At 34.5% G+C, this 15,423-nt stretch overlaps 1 protein-coding gene across 1 annotated transcript in view; it reads left to right on the top strand.

The window, feature by feature from the left end:
- Positions 1–15,423, top strand: part of SEMA3C (semaphorin 3C) — a 179,862-nt gene that overhangs the window by 101,566 nt on the left and 62,873 nt on the right. The window contains exons 6-9 of the mRNA XM_053668930.1: positions 5,588–5,678; positions 9,540–9,659; positions 11,040–11,182; positions 14,089–14,203. Of these exons, the coding sequence (XP_053524905.1) occupies positions 5,588–5,678; positions 9,540–9,659; positions 11,040–11,182; positions 14,089–14,203 (469 nt within the window). The remainder of the gene's footprint in view (positions 1–5,587; positions 5,679–9,539; positions 9,660–11,039; positions 11,183–14,088; positions 14,204–15,423) is intronic.

The following is a 15,423-nucleotide window of genomic DNA, read 5'->3' as shown; positions in this document are numbered from 1 at the left end:
TAATTAACTCCTTTAGCTTTTTCGTGCCTGGGAAGATTTTTATCTGTCTTCTGATCAGGAATTATTGCTTTGCTACATAGAGTAATCTTGGTTGTAAGCCTTGTTGTTTATCACATTGAATGTTCCTTGTCCCTTCTGACCTGCAAGGTTTCTGTTGGGAAATCAACTGATAGTATTATGGGAGCTCCATGTAGGTGACTAACCACTTTTGCTACTTTTAAGATTCTCTTTTTGTCTCTAACTTTTTGCATTTCAATTATGATGTGTCTTGGTGTGGACCACTTTGGGTTCATCTTGTTTAGGACTCTATGCCTTTCCCAGATGTTTGTTTTCTTCAGCAGGTTAGGAACTCTTTCCGTCATTATTTTTTCAAATACTTTCCAATTTCTTGCTCTCTTTCTAGCACCTCCATGATGCAAATATTGGCACGCTTAAAGTACTCTCAAAAGCTCCTTAATTAGTCTTAGTTTTTTGTATTTTTTTCTTTTTTTCTGTTCTGATTGGGTGTTTTCTGCTTCCTTATCTAGCACATTGCTGATTTGATTCTCAGCTTCATGTAGTATTCTACTGATCCTCTATAAATTATTCTTTATTTCAGTGAGTGTATCCTTCATTTCTGACTGGTCCTTGTTTATTCCAGTGATGTTAAGTTCATTGAGTGTCTTTATAACCAGTGTTTTAAACTCTGTATCTAGTAAATTGCTTGTCCCCATATTTGGCCCACATTTAGTTCCTTTTTTGGACTTCTGTTCTTTCATTTGGGACATGTTTTTTTTTTTCTCTCCGCATTTTGGCAGCTTCCCTGTGTTTGTTTCTATGTATGAGTATTAGAGCTGCTACACCTCCCAGGCTTGGTAGGGTGGCCTAATGTAGTAAGTGTTCAGTAAGGGCCAGTGGCACTGCCTCTCTGATCACCCAAGCTGGGTGCTTAAGGCTCTGTGTGGGCTGAGTATACCCTCCTGTTATAGTTGAGTCTTGATTGCTGTTGGCATGTCAATGGGAGGGATTTACCCTCAGAATAATCAGCTACAAGGACTGGCTTTTACCAACAACTACCAACCTCCAACCACCATGGAAGATCAGCTGTGCAGAGGCGCACCCTGCAAGACTTACTTCCATGGGGCCCTAATATCCACTGAGTCTGCCGCTCAAGTATGTAGCTTGTAGGCTTGTAGTGGTGGTTCAGAGGTAGTGCCTCAATATCATCTGAAGCTGTCCACAGGATGTGTGGGCTCTGGGACCTCCCACGTGGTATAGGCCACAGTCAGCCACAGCCTGGTTCTGCCTGGAGCCACCCAGCATGCCCTAAAAAGCAATCTGCAAACGGCTCCTACTTGCACTGGGCTTGGAGGTGCCCAGGCAAGGCTAAGCTGTGAACCAAAGCCAGCTGCTGCTATTGCTAGGTCTGGGGCCACTTAGCAAAAGTTATGAGGCATGCTAAAGGCCAGATGCTGCTTGTCTGGGAGATTTTAGGAAACCTGAAGCATGAGCCAAGACAGGACCTTCATTCGGAAAATCCATGAAAGCAGCTTGGATGGGCCTAACAGCTGGGAGGGGTAGAGCCTCAGGGAATCACCCGAGTGGGGCAAACGGTGTGAGCCCTGCTGATGGAGTCTCCGATAAGGTACCTGCCTGCTGGCTCTGTGAGGGCAGGGCTTAGCAGAGGAACAATTTCCTCTGTCAGCACTTCTGCCTGAGAGAAAACTGCCCTCCAGCTCTTGCCCTGATGCCAGACACTTCATTTCCTCCCTGTATGTCTCTGATGCCTTTGAAGCTGCCGCCCCAGTGCTGGAGCTCAGAGGGAGTGAATCCAAGTAAGTCTGTGTGTGGGCCTGTTAAGAGGAATTGCCTGGTACTTTAGAATCCCTTTGTCTCCCTCGTCCTCAATTCCCTCTGTTTTTTATAGCCAGAAGTTATGGGGACTTCTCTTCCTGGCACTGGAACCCTGGGTTAGGGGCTTGGTGTAGGGCCGAGACCCCTTGCTCCTCAGAGGCAATCTCTGGAGCTAAGATATCTCTCCCAATTTTTATCTGCCACACATAGGTATGGGACCAGCCAGTTCCTCTTCTCTGCACCTCCTAATAGTCTCAGTATGGCTTCTTCTTTAACTTCCTAGTTGTAGGACTTCTGTTCAGCCACATTTCAAGTGATTCTGAATGATAGTTGTTCTGTAGATTAGTTATAATTTTGATGTGGTTGTGGGAGGAAGCAAGTACTGTATTTACCTCATTCCTGGAACATGCTTAAGCTGAAAATGGCTTGAGCAGAATTGTCACTTGTGTATGTTACAGATAATCTATGGTAGGGAGTATTTGGGAGGCCTGTGGTAAGATAAATTACAGAGTTGATATAGTAGGCCAGCAGAGGGATTATTATACTCAGGTGGTAGCAATGAAGACAAGAGAATTAGGCACAAACTGCACAATAAATATAGATGATATTGGTGGGTTTAGCTAAGAGGAAAGAAAAATAATATAGATGGTGACAATTTTGTTGCTTGTTTTTGATTATTTATTTGTTATTTTTGGTCTTTTTAATTAAATAGTTGCCATGAACTGAGATGTGAAACAGTGAAAAGAACCATGTTTGAGGTTAAGATTATGAGCCTTAGTTTGGTTTTGTTGAATGTGAGATGCTGTTGCAAGTTGATATTTCAATTTGGCATATCAAGTAGGCAGTTGAATATAAAGTAGGTTATATAAATGTTTGTGTCATTGTTTTATTAAGGCAGCTGAAGCCCAAAGAGTGGGGTGAATCACACAGGGAGAGGACAGTGTGAAAAGAGAAGAATGACTATAACTCAGAAGTGAGGATCTCCTGACTTTAATGGCCAAATGGAGAAAAGGAGACCAACCATCAAGTAGTACTAAAAAGAAACAGCCAGAGAAGTAGGGGGAAAAACAAGAGTGTGTTGGTTCTGGGAATAAAAATAGTCATTTTGAAAAGGCAAAAGTGAGCAACCATTTATAATACCACTGACAGTCCAAGTAATACCAGGTGTAAAAAATAAGCACTGAATTGTGTAGCATGACTGTGATTAAGAGCCTTATCAGAAAGAGTTTCACTAGAACAATTGAGGTTGAATGCCCAAATAAAGTGGACCGAGAAGACAGTAAAAAGTCAGGAAATGATGGTGAGTACATGTTAGTCTTTAAACAATGTGACTCTGACAGAAATATGTAGGAGCTGAAGGGATTGTTTAGATGATGATGTAAAAGGTCCAGTTAACAAGGTCAAAGAAAGAAAAGAGATGATGGAAATTAAAAGTTGCCTAAGAAGACTAGAAGAATTGCTGGAAGGATTGGCCCCAGAATAAGAGAAATAGTTTCTCTCATGTATTATTGGATATATTAGAGAATATACATATTTATGGGTTTGGTAGTTTAAAGTTGAATACATCTCATTTAAGGTTTTCACTTTCTGAGGAATGTGGTTATTAATCATATGAGCTGAGAATAAGTTAGGAGATTTGACTAAAGTGGCAATGGTTTGAAATTATTAATAGGAGAACTATTGACAAGAGCATTCTTGAAATCCTGCTGAGCAGGGGGTCCATTTCAGGTTGGTGGTCACAAATATATACTATGTTGAATATACTTTGTTGAATCACCTTCTGCTAAGAAGTTTGGAGGCAAGTATGGAGAATGTGGGTAGACATGGCCTTCCAGGCAGTGAGTGCCATGAAAAAAATTCATAGATTCAAAGAATTTTAATATTTTTTCAAAAAATATTGAGTTATACAATAGAAACTGGTTAATAAAGAAGAGAAAAGACTGATGAAATGGAAAAAATAGAGTTCTTGGGAGATGAGTGTGAAGAATTGTTGCAGAGTGCTTGACTTAGTGATATTCAGGTGGACCGTGTCCCTTGCTGGTCATGACAAGGTCTGGATTATAAGCACATGAGTCCAGGAGCACTACACAGGGGTGGGGTAGGTCAGTAGGGAGTGAGTAGTAGCTACAGAGTCTCACCAATGCCTGCAATGCCAACTCACTTGTTTAGTCAAATCTATGTACGTCTCTGACCAAGGGATCACAAACAGGCTTACTAATTTTATTGTTTTTCCTCAAGTTTATCATTACATATTTAGTGTAGTCATTATATCAATGATGGCTTTTTGGAAATAAGATGTAGCTAGGAGCCAGGAGACTGAGTTTTAATTTTTCTTGTGTTGCTGTTTAGCTACAGGATCTTGGCAAGTTATATTTTCCTCAACTGTAGACTTAATTCATCAAAGAGGATCGTGTTGTAGGATCATGTAAGCCCTCTGGCCTCAGGGATGTTATGCCAATATATTGAACTCAATATAACAAAAATGAACTTGCTTTATTTTCTAGAACGATTCAAAACTTCAGAATCGCCATTGTTTTGTCATCTTCCTGAACTTCACCCAGTTTGAAATTGAATGCCAAACTCTGTTAATCTCCACTTTACAAATTCTCTTGTATCCTTACTGCTCTTACCATGCCCACTGAGATTGTTACATCAGTTTACATTATCTGAGCCCTTGACTATTGCAACTGAAGACAAATCTACTTTCTTGAATCCATCCTCTGTTTTTATAACTGGCATTCTCAGTCTTCTTAAAGCACAAGGGAAGGCCCAATCTTCCTAAGGCAGCGCTCTGGTCCTTTTATTTGCATACCCCAAAACACTGCAGCTGCCTTCCTCTCAGCTGCAGATAATTTTGAAAAACTTAGCTGGACAATTAAAGACCTTCATTATCTAATGCAATCAACAAAACTGATACTTTTTTCTTAGAATTTAGGCGGTAGCTTCATAACTCATACAAGGAAAAGATAAATATTCCAACAAAATGTTCCCTCAGTGAAGCTACACTGATCATTATATTTCAGATGAGCCCTTGGTCCTCAGTCCATGGGCTTTTCTAGTCCCATTCCTTGCTTAATATTTACTTTAAGCACTGAGCACCATCTAACGGACTCTACATTTTATGTATTTATTGTCTTTATATTTTATACTTCATATTTATATTCTTTATAGTATATTACAAATTCCTTGAAGGAAAAGATACTTGTCTATTTTGATTACTGTGTCCCCAGTATATTACCAGTGCCTGGCATTGAGGATGCTCACCATATTTTTGTTAAATAAATAAGTAAATATGATATTTTATCTATTATAAATTATTGTATTTAATCTAATGCTTTAATAACAAAATTAGGTGGTAACAAAATTTTATATTTAAAATGTCTTGATTATTTTAGAAATATTATAATCCTATACACATTGTTCTTCTGTGGGCACTTTCTACTTTTGGTCAATTTTCAACTTATTCAGATTTACAATAATTCTTGATGTCCAAGTGCGCTTTACTAATGCTGATTTGGAGAAAATGTGTTGGTCAAGGAATGTAAAAGGAGTCAATGCTGAGGTTAGCTTGTAACTTATAGATGGATTCTTCTATAGACCAAGATAGTCTTCATATAGTAAACTGGGAAGACTTAAGCAACCAAGTAGAAAGCTTACTATTTATGATAATACTTTTTTTTTTACTAAAAAACCCAATTGATTAACTAAATATAAAGCTATGTATTATTACTTTTCAATTTTGTCTGCACTAAAGGACCAAGTTTTCGTGATTGACTCCAAGTGTGAATCTGGAAAAGGACGCTGCTCTTTCAACCCCAATGTGAACACAGTATCTGTTATGATCAGTAAGTGGAAAGTAGGAGGAGGAGGAAATGAAAAAGGATCAAGGAAAAATAATTCATGAGAGAGTATGCCCATTGAGATCATTGCAGTAAGAAACATGTGCTGACAAATAGAAATTTTAGTTTCTCATTTTCAAGTATATCTATGATAAGCATGTATTTTGTCTTCTAACATGAAAGGGCTGTTGTTCCTAAAACGAGTCAACAATTTACAAAAAAGCATGTATATGCATGTATATACTGTTATATATTATAAAGTAATGTTTAATGTTTTATGTAGTATTTTTCTAGTATTAAATATATCCACTTTTCCTCATGTTTAGTGATCTTTTACAAATGATTAAAAAGGGTGTTACTCTCTAATGAAAGGCTACCGAAGTGCATGTGTTACCCAAATATATTCTCTGTGGATTGTTAAATTGCTATACTGAAAGAGAGGTGGTGGTAGAGTCACTTTTTCATTTTGTCACTTTCCATAAAATACATCAGCTAAGTCAGCTAAAAAGTAGGCCCCATTGTTTGCTAGTACATACGCCGATAAATCAATGTCTTTGAGTTTCAAACATTGAATGCTTTTCTATAACTCAATTAAAAGGCATTCTCTTCTGGTTAATTATAACAGTTTAGAATATCTGGTTTAACAGAGTTGACTGTGAAGATGAATCTGGGATTCCAGTATTGACTACACAGTAGACGCTTTCCCCTGTTTGCTTTCTGTATGTATTGCCAATGGTAAAATTACATCATTTGACAATAGAACAGGTGGGAAAATAATTTTTGTGGTCAAAATGCTTTGCTTTGATTCATTTAAAGAGGCAACCAATCCATCTTTCTTTCTCATATCTGGAAACTAAATTACAACTGGTACATCTAGCTCTGACTAAAATGTAACCTTGGAAGTTATCCAATGAATTATTTCCATATATATGTCATTCAAATTGGGCAAGGAGGAAATGAAACTATATCAATCATTAGGACAAAAAAAGTTAGAAACTTTTGAAGCTAACTACAAGATCTCCAAATGTGTCTGATGCAGAGTCTTTTCAGATAATTTTCTAAATATTCAGGAGTAATATCTGAAAAAGTCTCTTCTTCAATAGGAAGGAAATTTTATTTACCTTTAGAAATTCTATTATATATAAAATGTAAATAGATATTACTAGTTCATTATACAGAGTTTTCATTTATTTGAAGTTAAATGCTTTGACAATAAACTTCAAAGGTCAGTTAACACTAATACTATAGTTTTATCTCATCAAATATTGTTTAGAACAATAAGGGTGAGAACAAGGCATAATTAATCTTACTATTAAACTGTGATAAGCCACTAAATAGTTTTTTCCTTAGCAAATTGGATCTTTTTTTTTTTTTACAAAATTGAATTTAGGTATCGGCCTTCATTTTTGAACAACCGGAGTCTTTGATTCCTATGTGCCTGTTCCTGAACTACCTTTTAATATCTCAATTAACACTGTAATTTATACTATAACTGAAAGTCATTAAATGATTTACTTAACTTAAAATGAAACCAAAATGAGCAGGAGGCTTTATAAACTCTTATTTACCATTTTCTTTGTTCTGATGATTATCCCCTAAAATCATCTCCAGTATCAGCGCTAATAGTGCATAGTAGGTTTGTTCAGTCCGCTCGCTCTGCCCCGCAGTGCCTTACACTTCTGTTCAACTGCAGTCCACTAAATAACACAGGTTGGTTCAAATATTTCTACCAAAGTGCCAAGAAGTGTTGGGAATTTGAATTCCAGTTTTCACAATGCAGGTGTGGCATCTAACCAAATGTGCAAGTTTAGGTATTTTTGCCATTTTAGTCATTGTAGCACAACCAAAAATCAGATACATCTTTTAAAGAACCTGTCATAAACCCTGTGACATTTTTCTGGCTACTGGAAGTACAGTTGAAAAGTAAAACATTTCTGGATTAAAGCTAAAGGGCACAAGTTTATCTTTGCATATGTCCTACAAAGAAATTCTTCAATAAGTACCCTATTCTCAAAATTCTTCCCAAATGATATTGATTAAATATTTCTTATACAAAATAAAAGTTACTTTATTGTTCCCTATTACTGAGAATGTAAGACAGAAAATAAAGACAGACGTGGGCTTTGATAATGTTTAATATCAGGTATGTAAAAAACAACAAGATTTTATAATCTAATAATTTGGGGATAATTGGGTAAAGCAAAAGTGACATAATTACAAAGGTATCTCAATTTAACAATCAATGTATCTACAGAATACTTGTGTAGATGTTATAAATATTCACAGAATTTTAGAGAGGTTAAACTGGTCAGATACTTTTCTGCACATTTTTGTTATCTCCCTCTAATCTGTTCCCAGGGGATTTAGACCCCTACCAGGAATCACAGCCGGGTGACACAGTTCCTGTCATACCCCCATGCTAACCAGTAGGGGTTCAGCCCATGACCCGATGAACACATATTAAAACATTCCATTCTCCAGTCTATCTTGGGCCAGTTGGAACTGTGAATAAGCAGTGAGCTTAGAGTGCTTCAGCATGTTCCAGGTCTGCCACGATGACCACAGTCTGAAAGTGGCCAGGGAGTAATTCTGGATTGTCAGTGAAAGAGCACAGCTGCCTGGTGGTTCAGTGGGACAGACCTGAGCAATTTTATTGGTTTTTAAACAGATAATTAACTACTATGTTATTTTCTAGGGTCACACATATCCTTTCAATAGTTATTCTTTTCACTAACATAAAAGTTAATATGGATAAACTAAATGTTAAATGTTATATAAATACAGATCAAAATATGTTTTGTCATCAATAATGATAATTTAATTTAATTTTAAAATATCTTTTCTCTCTTGTCTCTACATTCTGTTTTTTATGGCTTAGTATGTTAAGCCATATGTAGCTTATTAACATAATATTATATTATTAATGTTAATATATTATTTTATTAACTTAATGTTAATATATTGTTTTATAAGTGAAAATGTAACACTTTATTTACTTTATAGACACCTACCATGGAAAATCAAAATGTGTACTTTTAATGATGAAATTATATCATTAATAGTATTTTGAAAATATTTAATGTTGTCTTGCCTCTATGTCATTAATAGTAATAATAATTATTATTTTCAATTTATTTATAAAATTATAGAATTCCTAATGCGTGGTGAGAACTTGTAAGGTTATAATTCAATTCCTATATTTTACAGATGAGATGATTAAATGATTGATCCTAATTCCCAGTTTGTTTATTACTACCAAAAATAGAAACCAAGTTTTCTGACTTCTACAGTGCTTTTATTAAAACAAAGTAATGATTATCTGGCTGGTGTAGCTCAGTGGATTAAGCATGGGCCTGTGGACCAAAAGATTGTGGTTCGATTCACAGTCAGGGCACATGCCTGGGTTGCAGGCCAGTTCCCAGCAGGGGATGCATGAGAGGCAACCATACGTTGATATTTCTCTCCCTCTCTCCTTCCCTTTCCCTCTAGAGATAAATAAATAAATAAAATAAAATAAATAATTAAAAAAGAACAAAGCAATAATTAATTAAGCTATTGTGTTATCTTCTATACATATATTATTTTTGCCATTTCTGATGTACAGTATATAAACATAGATATTTAGTCAAATTAAGTACAAGCAGAGGAACTTTTATTTCTATGTAGAATAAGGTTTTGATATTCATACAGTCTATAAGGAAACCAGATTAAACTTTATCCAATTTTTTATTTGGTGGACAACATAAACCACTTAGCAATTATAAACACTCTATAATGTGTGTGATGATCTAATGATCAAGTTCTGCTTGATTTTTAAAATAGCCTTAATAAACATTTACAGTTGTGTTGGCAATTTCTTTCTTGTAGATGAAGAACTCTTCTCTGGAATGTATATAGATTTCATGGGGACAGATGCTGCTATTTTTCGAAGTTTAACTAAAAGAAATGCAGTCAGAACGGATCAACACAATTCCAAATGGCTAAGTGGTAAGAAAATATTTTCTATATTTTCAGAATGATTCTTTAAAGCAATTCATTTAACCCCATAATGAAAACTAGGTAAAAGTGGTCAAAAATTATAGTACCATGTCATGAGTAACAATAAATCAGTAATTTATGATTAAAAATTTTTATGATAAATAAAAAATTGAAATAGACATAATTTGTTAACCATCATACCATTATCATAAGATATATGAATAAATTAAAATGACAGTGATATTTATCATACATACCTGTACACAAGAATCTCCTCTAGTTGTTTAAGTATAACATATTTATTTATTTAGACAGTTTTATATTTTAATAATGTCAAAGTTCAATTCTTTAATTTTTGACTTTATTATAAATTATAAATTTATGAAAATGAGTGTGGTATATTCAGAAACTTCCAATATGTTTTATATTTAGATTCTAAATTATAGAACTGCTAAATGTTATGTTTTCATAATTTGATTAATGCCTAATAGAAGTCAAGCATAATGATTTTATGATTGTCAGTCCTTGACTGCTTCCGGTTCTTGGGAGCACATGGAATTCACATCAGAAAAGGTGCACATTTGACTTTAATGCACAGTTTCAATGAGCTGCTATTGTTTAGAGGAGGAAGAAACCTCTAAGTTCTTTGTCATTTCACCCTGGGGAAAATTTCTAACTTGCCCTAAATTTGGCAATTCACTTAACATTACACAGTTAGGCATCTTGTTTCAACTGGTAGGCCAGCACAAGAAAGCACTGATTGTCCATTTTCTTATTCAAATTATTTCTCCAGTACATCTGGAAATAGAGTATGCTAAAAGTTGTTTTGTTCTTGAAATAAGAAATCCCTCTATGTCTTCAAATGACATAATTTTGTTGAAAAGTTTTTTCTTCATTTCATAGACTGTATTTTCTGAAAAATGTGTTTTTTAGATCTTGGACTCCGGACTCCCCATTCTGCTTCAAAGAGTTTGAGTTTATATATACTAGATTGAAAACCATACTTTAAAAAACAAACTTTTTTTCCCTATAAAATAACTATCAGATTCCATGGGAAATAACTGCCAGAAAAGTTATTCAATTTTTAAAACTAATCAGTATACAGAGATTTTTTTTTTTGGCATTCACTGAACTTTCAGAATGTATTGCAGACAGAGAAAGATAGTTTGAGCTGTCGTATTATAGCTGTATTTTGTGGCACTTGACATTCCAACTGTGGTATATTGACTGAATACAATTGCTGCTTTTAGACTTTTTGCCTATAAACATCAGATTATTTTTTTTTACCAAAGATGAAGAAGGCATGTGTCTGTGGTCTATTTGGATGAACAGTAGATGAATTTTTTTGTCATGAGTATATATTATAAACAGTCTTTGCAATTCTTTTAGAACCTATGTTTGTGGATGCACATGTCATCCCAGATGGAACTGATCCAAATGATGCTAAGATTTACTTCTTCTTCAAAGAGAAACTGACTGACAATAGCAGAAGCACAAAACAGATTCATTCCATGATTGCTAGAATATGTCCTGTAAGTATTAACATTGTTTTTAAGTTCAATTTATTGAAACTTAAAAAAAGCAAAAAAAAAAATTACCCTTTTCATCATTTCTTCTACTCTAACCCTGTCTCTTGCAACCACTGATCTCGTCTCTATATCTATGAGGTATTTTTCGTTTATTTAAATATCACATATAAAAGAAATGATACAGTATTTTTCTTTTTCTGTGTGACTTATTTCTGTTAGCATAATGTCCATCCACATTGTCGCAAACAGCAAGATTTTATTTTTTATGGCTAAATAGTGTTCCATTGTGTATATACGTTTCTTTATTTATTTGTTGATGGACACTGATGTTATTTCACCATATTAACTATTATAAATAATGCCACAATTAACATGGGGTGCATCTTTTTGCACTAATGTTTTTATTTTCTTCAGATAAATAACTGGAAGTGTAATTGCTAGATCGTGTGATAGTTGTATTTTTAATTTTTTGAGGAACCTTCACACTATTTTCCATAGTAATTGTGCCAACTCATATTCCCACTAACAGTGCACAAGGGTTCTCTTTTCTCCACATCCCCGCCATAAGAACTCATTTCTTATCTTTTTAATAATAGCCATTCTAACATGTGTGATGTGGTATTTCATTTTGTTTTAGATTTGTATTTCCTTGATAACTAGTAATGTTGTCCATCTTTTCATGCACCTGTTGGCCATCTGCATTTCTAGGTCTTCTTGAGGAAATTTCTATTCAGATTTTCTGCCAATTTTTAATTGACTTTTTTTGGCTGTTGAGTTGTGTGAGTTGTGTATAAATTTTGCATAACATCCCTTATCAGACATATGATTTACAATTATTTTTTCTGTTCAGTAGGTTGCCTTTTCATTTTATTTATAGTTTTCATTGCTGGGCAAAAGCTTTTTAGTTTGAGCTAATTACACTTGTTTATTTTTGCTTTTGTTGCTTTGATTTTGGTGTTGAATTCAGAAAATTATCTCCAAGACCTATGTCAAAGAGCTTACTGCCTATTCTCTTCTAGGAATTTTATGGTTTCAGGTCTTATGTTCAGGTCTTTGGTCCATTTTGAGTTAGCTGTTTTTGAATGCTGTAAGAAAGTGGTCCAGTTTTATTTTTCTTTTTGCCTGTGGTTGTCAATTTTTCCCGCACCATCTATTGAAGAGTCTATTGTTTCCCCATTTTATATTTTTGGCTCCTTTGTCATAAGTTAATTGACCATATATGTATGAGTTTATTTCTGGGCTCTCCCTTCTGTTCCATTGATCTGTGTGTCTGTTTTATGCCAGTACCACAGTGTTTCGATTACTATAGCTTTGTAGTATAGCTTAAAATCTAGGAGAATGCCAAAAAAATCAGTTTTGTTACTTTTTAATCTAGACTGCTATGGATATTCTAATTTGAAAAAAGATTAAGAACTTTACTTTTTTACTTTTTAAAAATATTATATTTATTTATCTTTAGAAAGGGGAATTGAGGGAGAAAGAGAGGACAAGAAACATCAGTGTGTAGTTGCCTCTCGTGCACCCTCTACTGGGAGCTTGCAACCCAGGCACATGTCCTGACTGGGAATCAAACAGCGACTCTTCGGTTCACAGTCTGGCACTCAATCCACTGAGCCACACCAGTCAAGGCGAAAGACTGAGCACTTTAACTTATATAATATTTTTTCCAGTGGTTTATCTTTCTACTCTTATTACCTACTGTTATAAATTAATAAAATATTCATTGGAGATGTTTGAACTTAATGTTGATTCACATCAACCATAAGAGATAAACACCTTATTTCAACGCAAAGCTCACTTCAAGGAAATATTTTGGTTATGGTTTTATACAAATAAACAATTTTGGTTAATTTTTGCTTTTCTATTTAGTATACTAGTATTAAAAACAAATAGCTAAATTGTATATTACAGAAAGAGAACAATTCTTGCAAATAAAATATAGCAAAACCTTACTAAAAGACAGTTATGGAGGAACTATCTACAACAGTGAAAATTAGGAAATGCTTTCATAAAATACTGTTTTAATTAGAAACATTAACCAAAATATTCTTGTATATAAATGGTAAGTATATATAGCAGCTAAGAGAAAACCTCATGACGTCTGCTCTTATAGTAGTTTTACAGGCTTGTCCTGACATTTATGAATAGCGTTGTTTGTGCAGAATTATTTCTTTTAAAGCACTTAGTGTTTAAAATAGTTTGTTTTTAAATATTGCAATATTCCACTAATAGTGGAGCTCAGTTGCTTCTTAATCATTTGCCCCAATATAGTAAAGCCCACAGAAAGGGCGAGAGGCTTCTTGGCATGCAGAAAAAAGTCACGATATCAACAGAAACTAACTCTCTGTGGATGATCCCAAAGCCATCTTCCCTGTCCTGTGTGTAGAAATATGTGTATTAAAGCATCTGATCAGCAAGAAATACTGAGGAGTAAATGATAACACAGACAAAATGAAGGAGAAAAAAAGAACTTTGGAGGACCATTTGGTGTTAAGTCTTAACCAGCTCTCCTGACCACAGTAGAATATGCAAACTTCACTATATATAATAGTTCCATTCATATTGAAGACAGCGCATTATAAAGAAAAGGCAGATTAAATTACATATGTCCTATAACATTTATTGTTAAGTTTGTAAAGCTTTGGAGAAAATATACATTGACTTTGATTTTTGAAATATTGTCAGTTGATTTCATATGATAGAATAATAATAGTACAGTATAACCTATGGCTATTTTATTACCTACTATGTCTTAAATGTTCCTCTCTCACTTGATATTTGAATGTGGTTTAACATAGCCATCCTTTTGATTGTGATGAATCCCCAGGTAATGAGAACCCAAGCAGAATTTTTAATAGAATTCAATATTTATTTAAGCAAGCTGAAATGTGTTTACAAAACGGTTTCAGAACGACACAGGTGGACTGCGGAGCCTGGTCAACAAGTGGACCACCTTCCTGAAAGCAAGGCTGGTGTGCTCTGTGACTGATGAAGACGGCCCGGAAACTCACTTTGATGAATTAGGTACAGAGGTGTGGATTTGAAAAATGTCTGAAAGGGAGTTTGTAATGTTTATGGAATTTAATAAACTCTCAGAAGAAGATGTCTTTTACATGAATGTTTTTAGCATCAACAGTGTATCCATTGGAATTAACAATCTGGATACTGTTAATAAATTCCCCTAAGTATTTTTTAAACAACATATCAATTTGAATTGATGATCTGGATACTGTTAATAAATTTTCCTAAGTATTTTTTAAATCTGTTTTGTCCCTGAATGCATTGCTAATACATTTAGTTCTTAAATTCGCCAGGTATATGAATGAGTGTGTGTGTGTGTGTGTGTGTGTGTGTGTGTGTGTGTGTGAGAGAGAGAGAGAGGGAGAAGAGTGCTTGTATACTTTATGTATACATAATGATATATTCATGCTTTTCTAAAATGAATGTGTATTTCATATATATATATATATCTTTTTAATTTTTATATTGTTCAATAAAAGTTGTCTCCACTTTTCCCCCATTACTCTCCCCTGTCCTACCCACCCCCCACGTCAATCCTCCCCATGTATTTGAAATCTAATGTTCTGCTTTCAAATCAATTTCTAGGAGAGTACAGCTGTATATTTTTACTGTTACAGTTAATGGACAGAATCGAGGTTAGATGAAAAAGTGTTAGAGTAGAAATGAGACTTGTGCTCCAGTCTAGGTTCTTTTTGCTGACTCGGGGACAAAGTTTTTTCCGCATGTGTGACAGGAGGAAAGCTGTACTTCCCAGATCAAATAAGGACTAACAATCTGATCCCTTTCTACCAAGGAACATTTTTTTCTTCTTTAATCAGAATAATCGGGTACACATTATAGTGTACCAAGTGCCATTTGTAAATTATTTCTACTTTAATTCATAAAAATATAACATGCTAGTTATCAGTAAATTTATTCAGTTTACTAAGATTTTGAGGTAGGGAGGAGGTAAGCAATAAAAACATATTACAATATGAGAAAATATACTGCTTCTAACAGTTACAAAAACTAAAATAGATAGTTGGTGTCATCAAAAGCCATTATGTTGATCACAGAAGCAAACGTTTCTGTGTCAGCTTTTGTAGAAAAAAGTTCTAAGCACCACTTTTATTATAACCTAGTCATTCATTATTTTCCCCCGGATTCTTTATAAGTGCATTTATGTTTCAGTGACTCCGGATACTTATCTTTCTTTTTTTTTTAAGATATCTGAACAGTGTCAG

Source organism: Artibeus jamaicensis, unplaced genomic scaffold (genome assembly GCF_021234435.1).
Source record: "Artibeus jamaicensis isolate MK-2021 breed Jamaican fruit bat unplaced genomic scaffold, CSHL_Jam_final contig_518, whole genome shotgun sequence".
Taxonomy (NCBI): Eukaryota; Metazoa; Chordata; class Mammalia; order Chiroptera; family Phyllostomidae; genus Artibeus; species Artibeus jamaicensis.
This window is presented reverse-complemented; position numbering and strand designations above follow the sequence as displayed.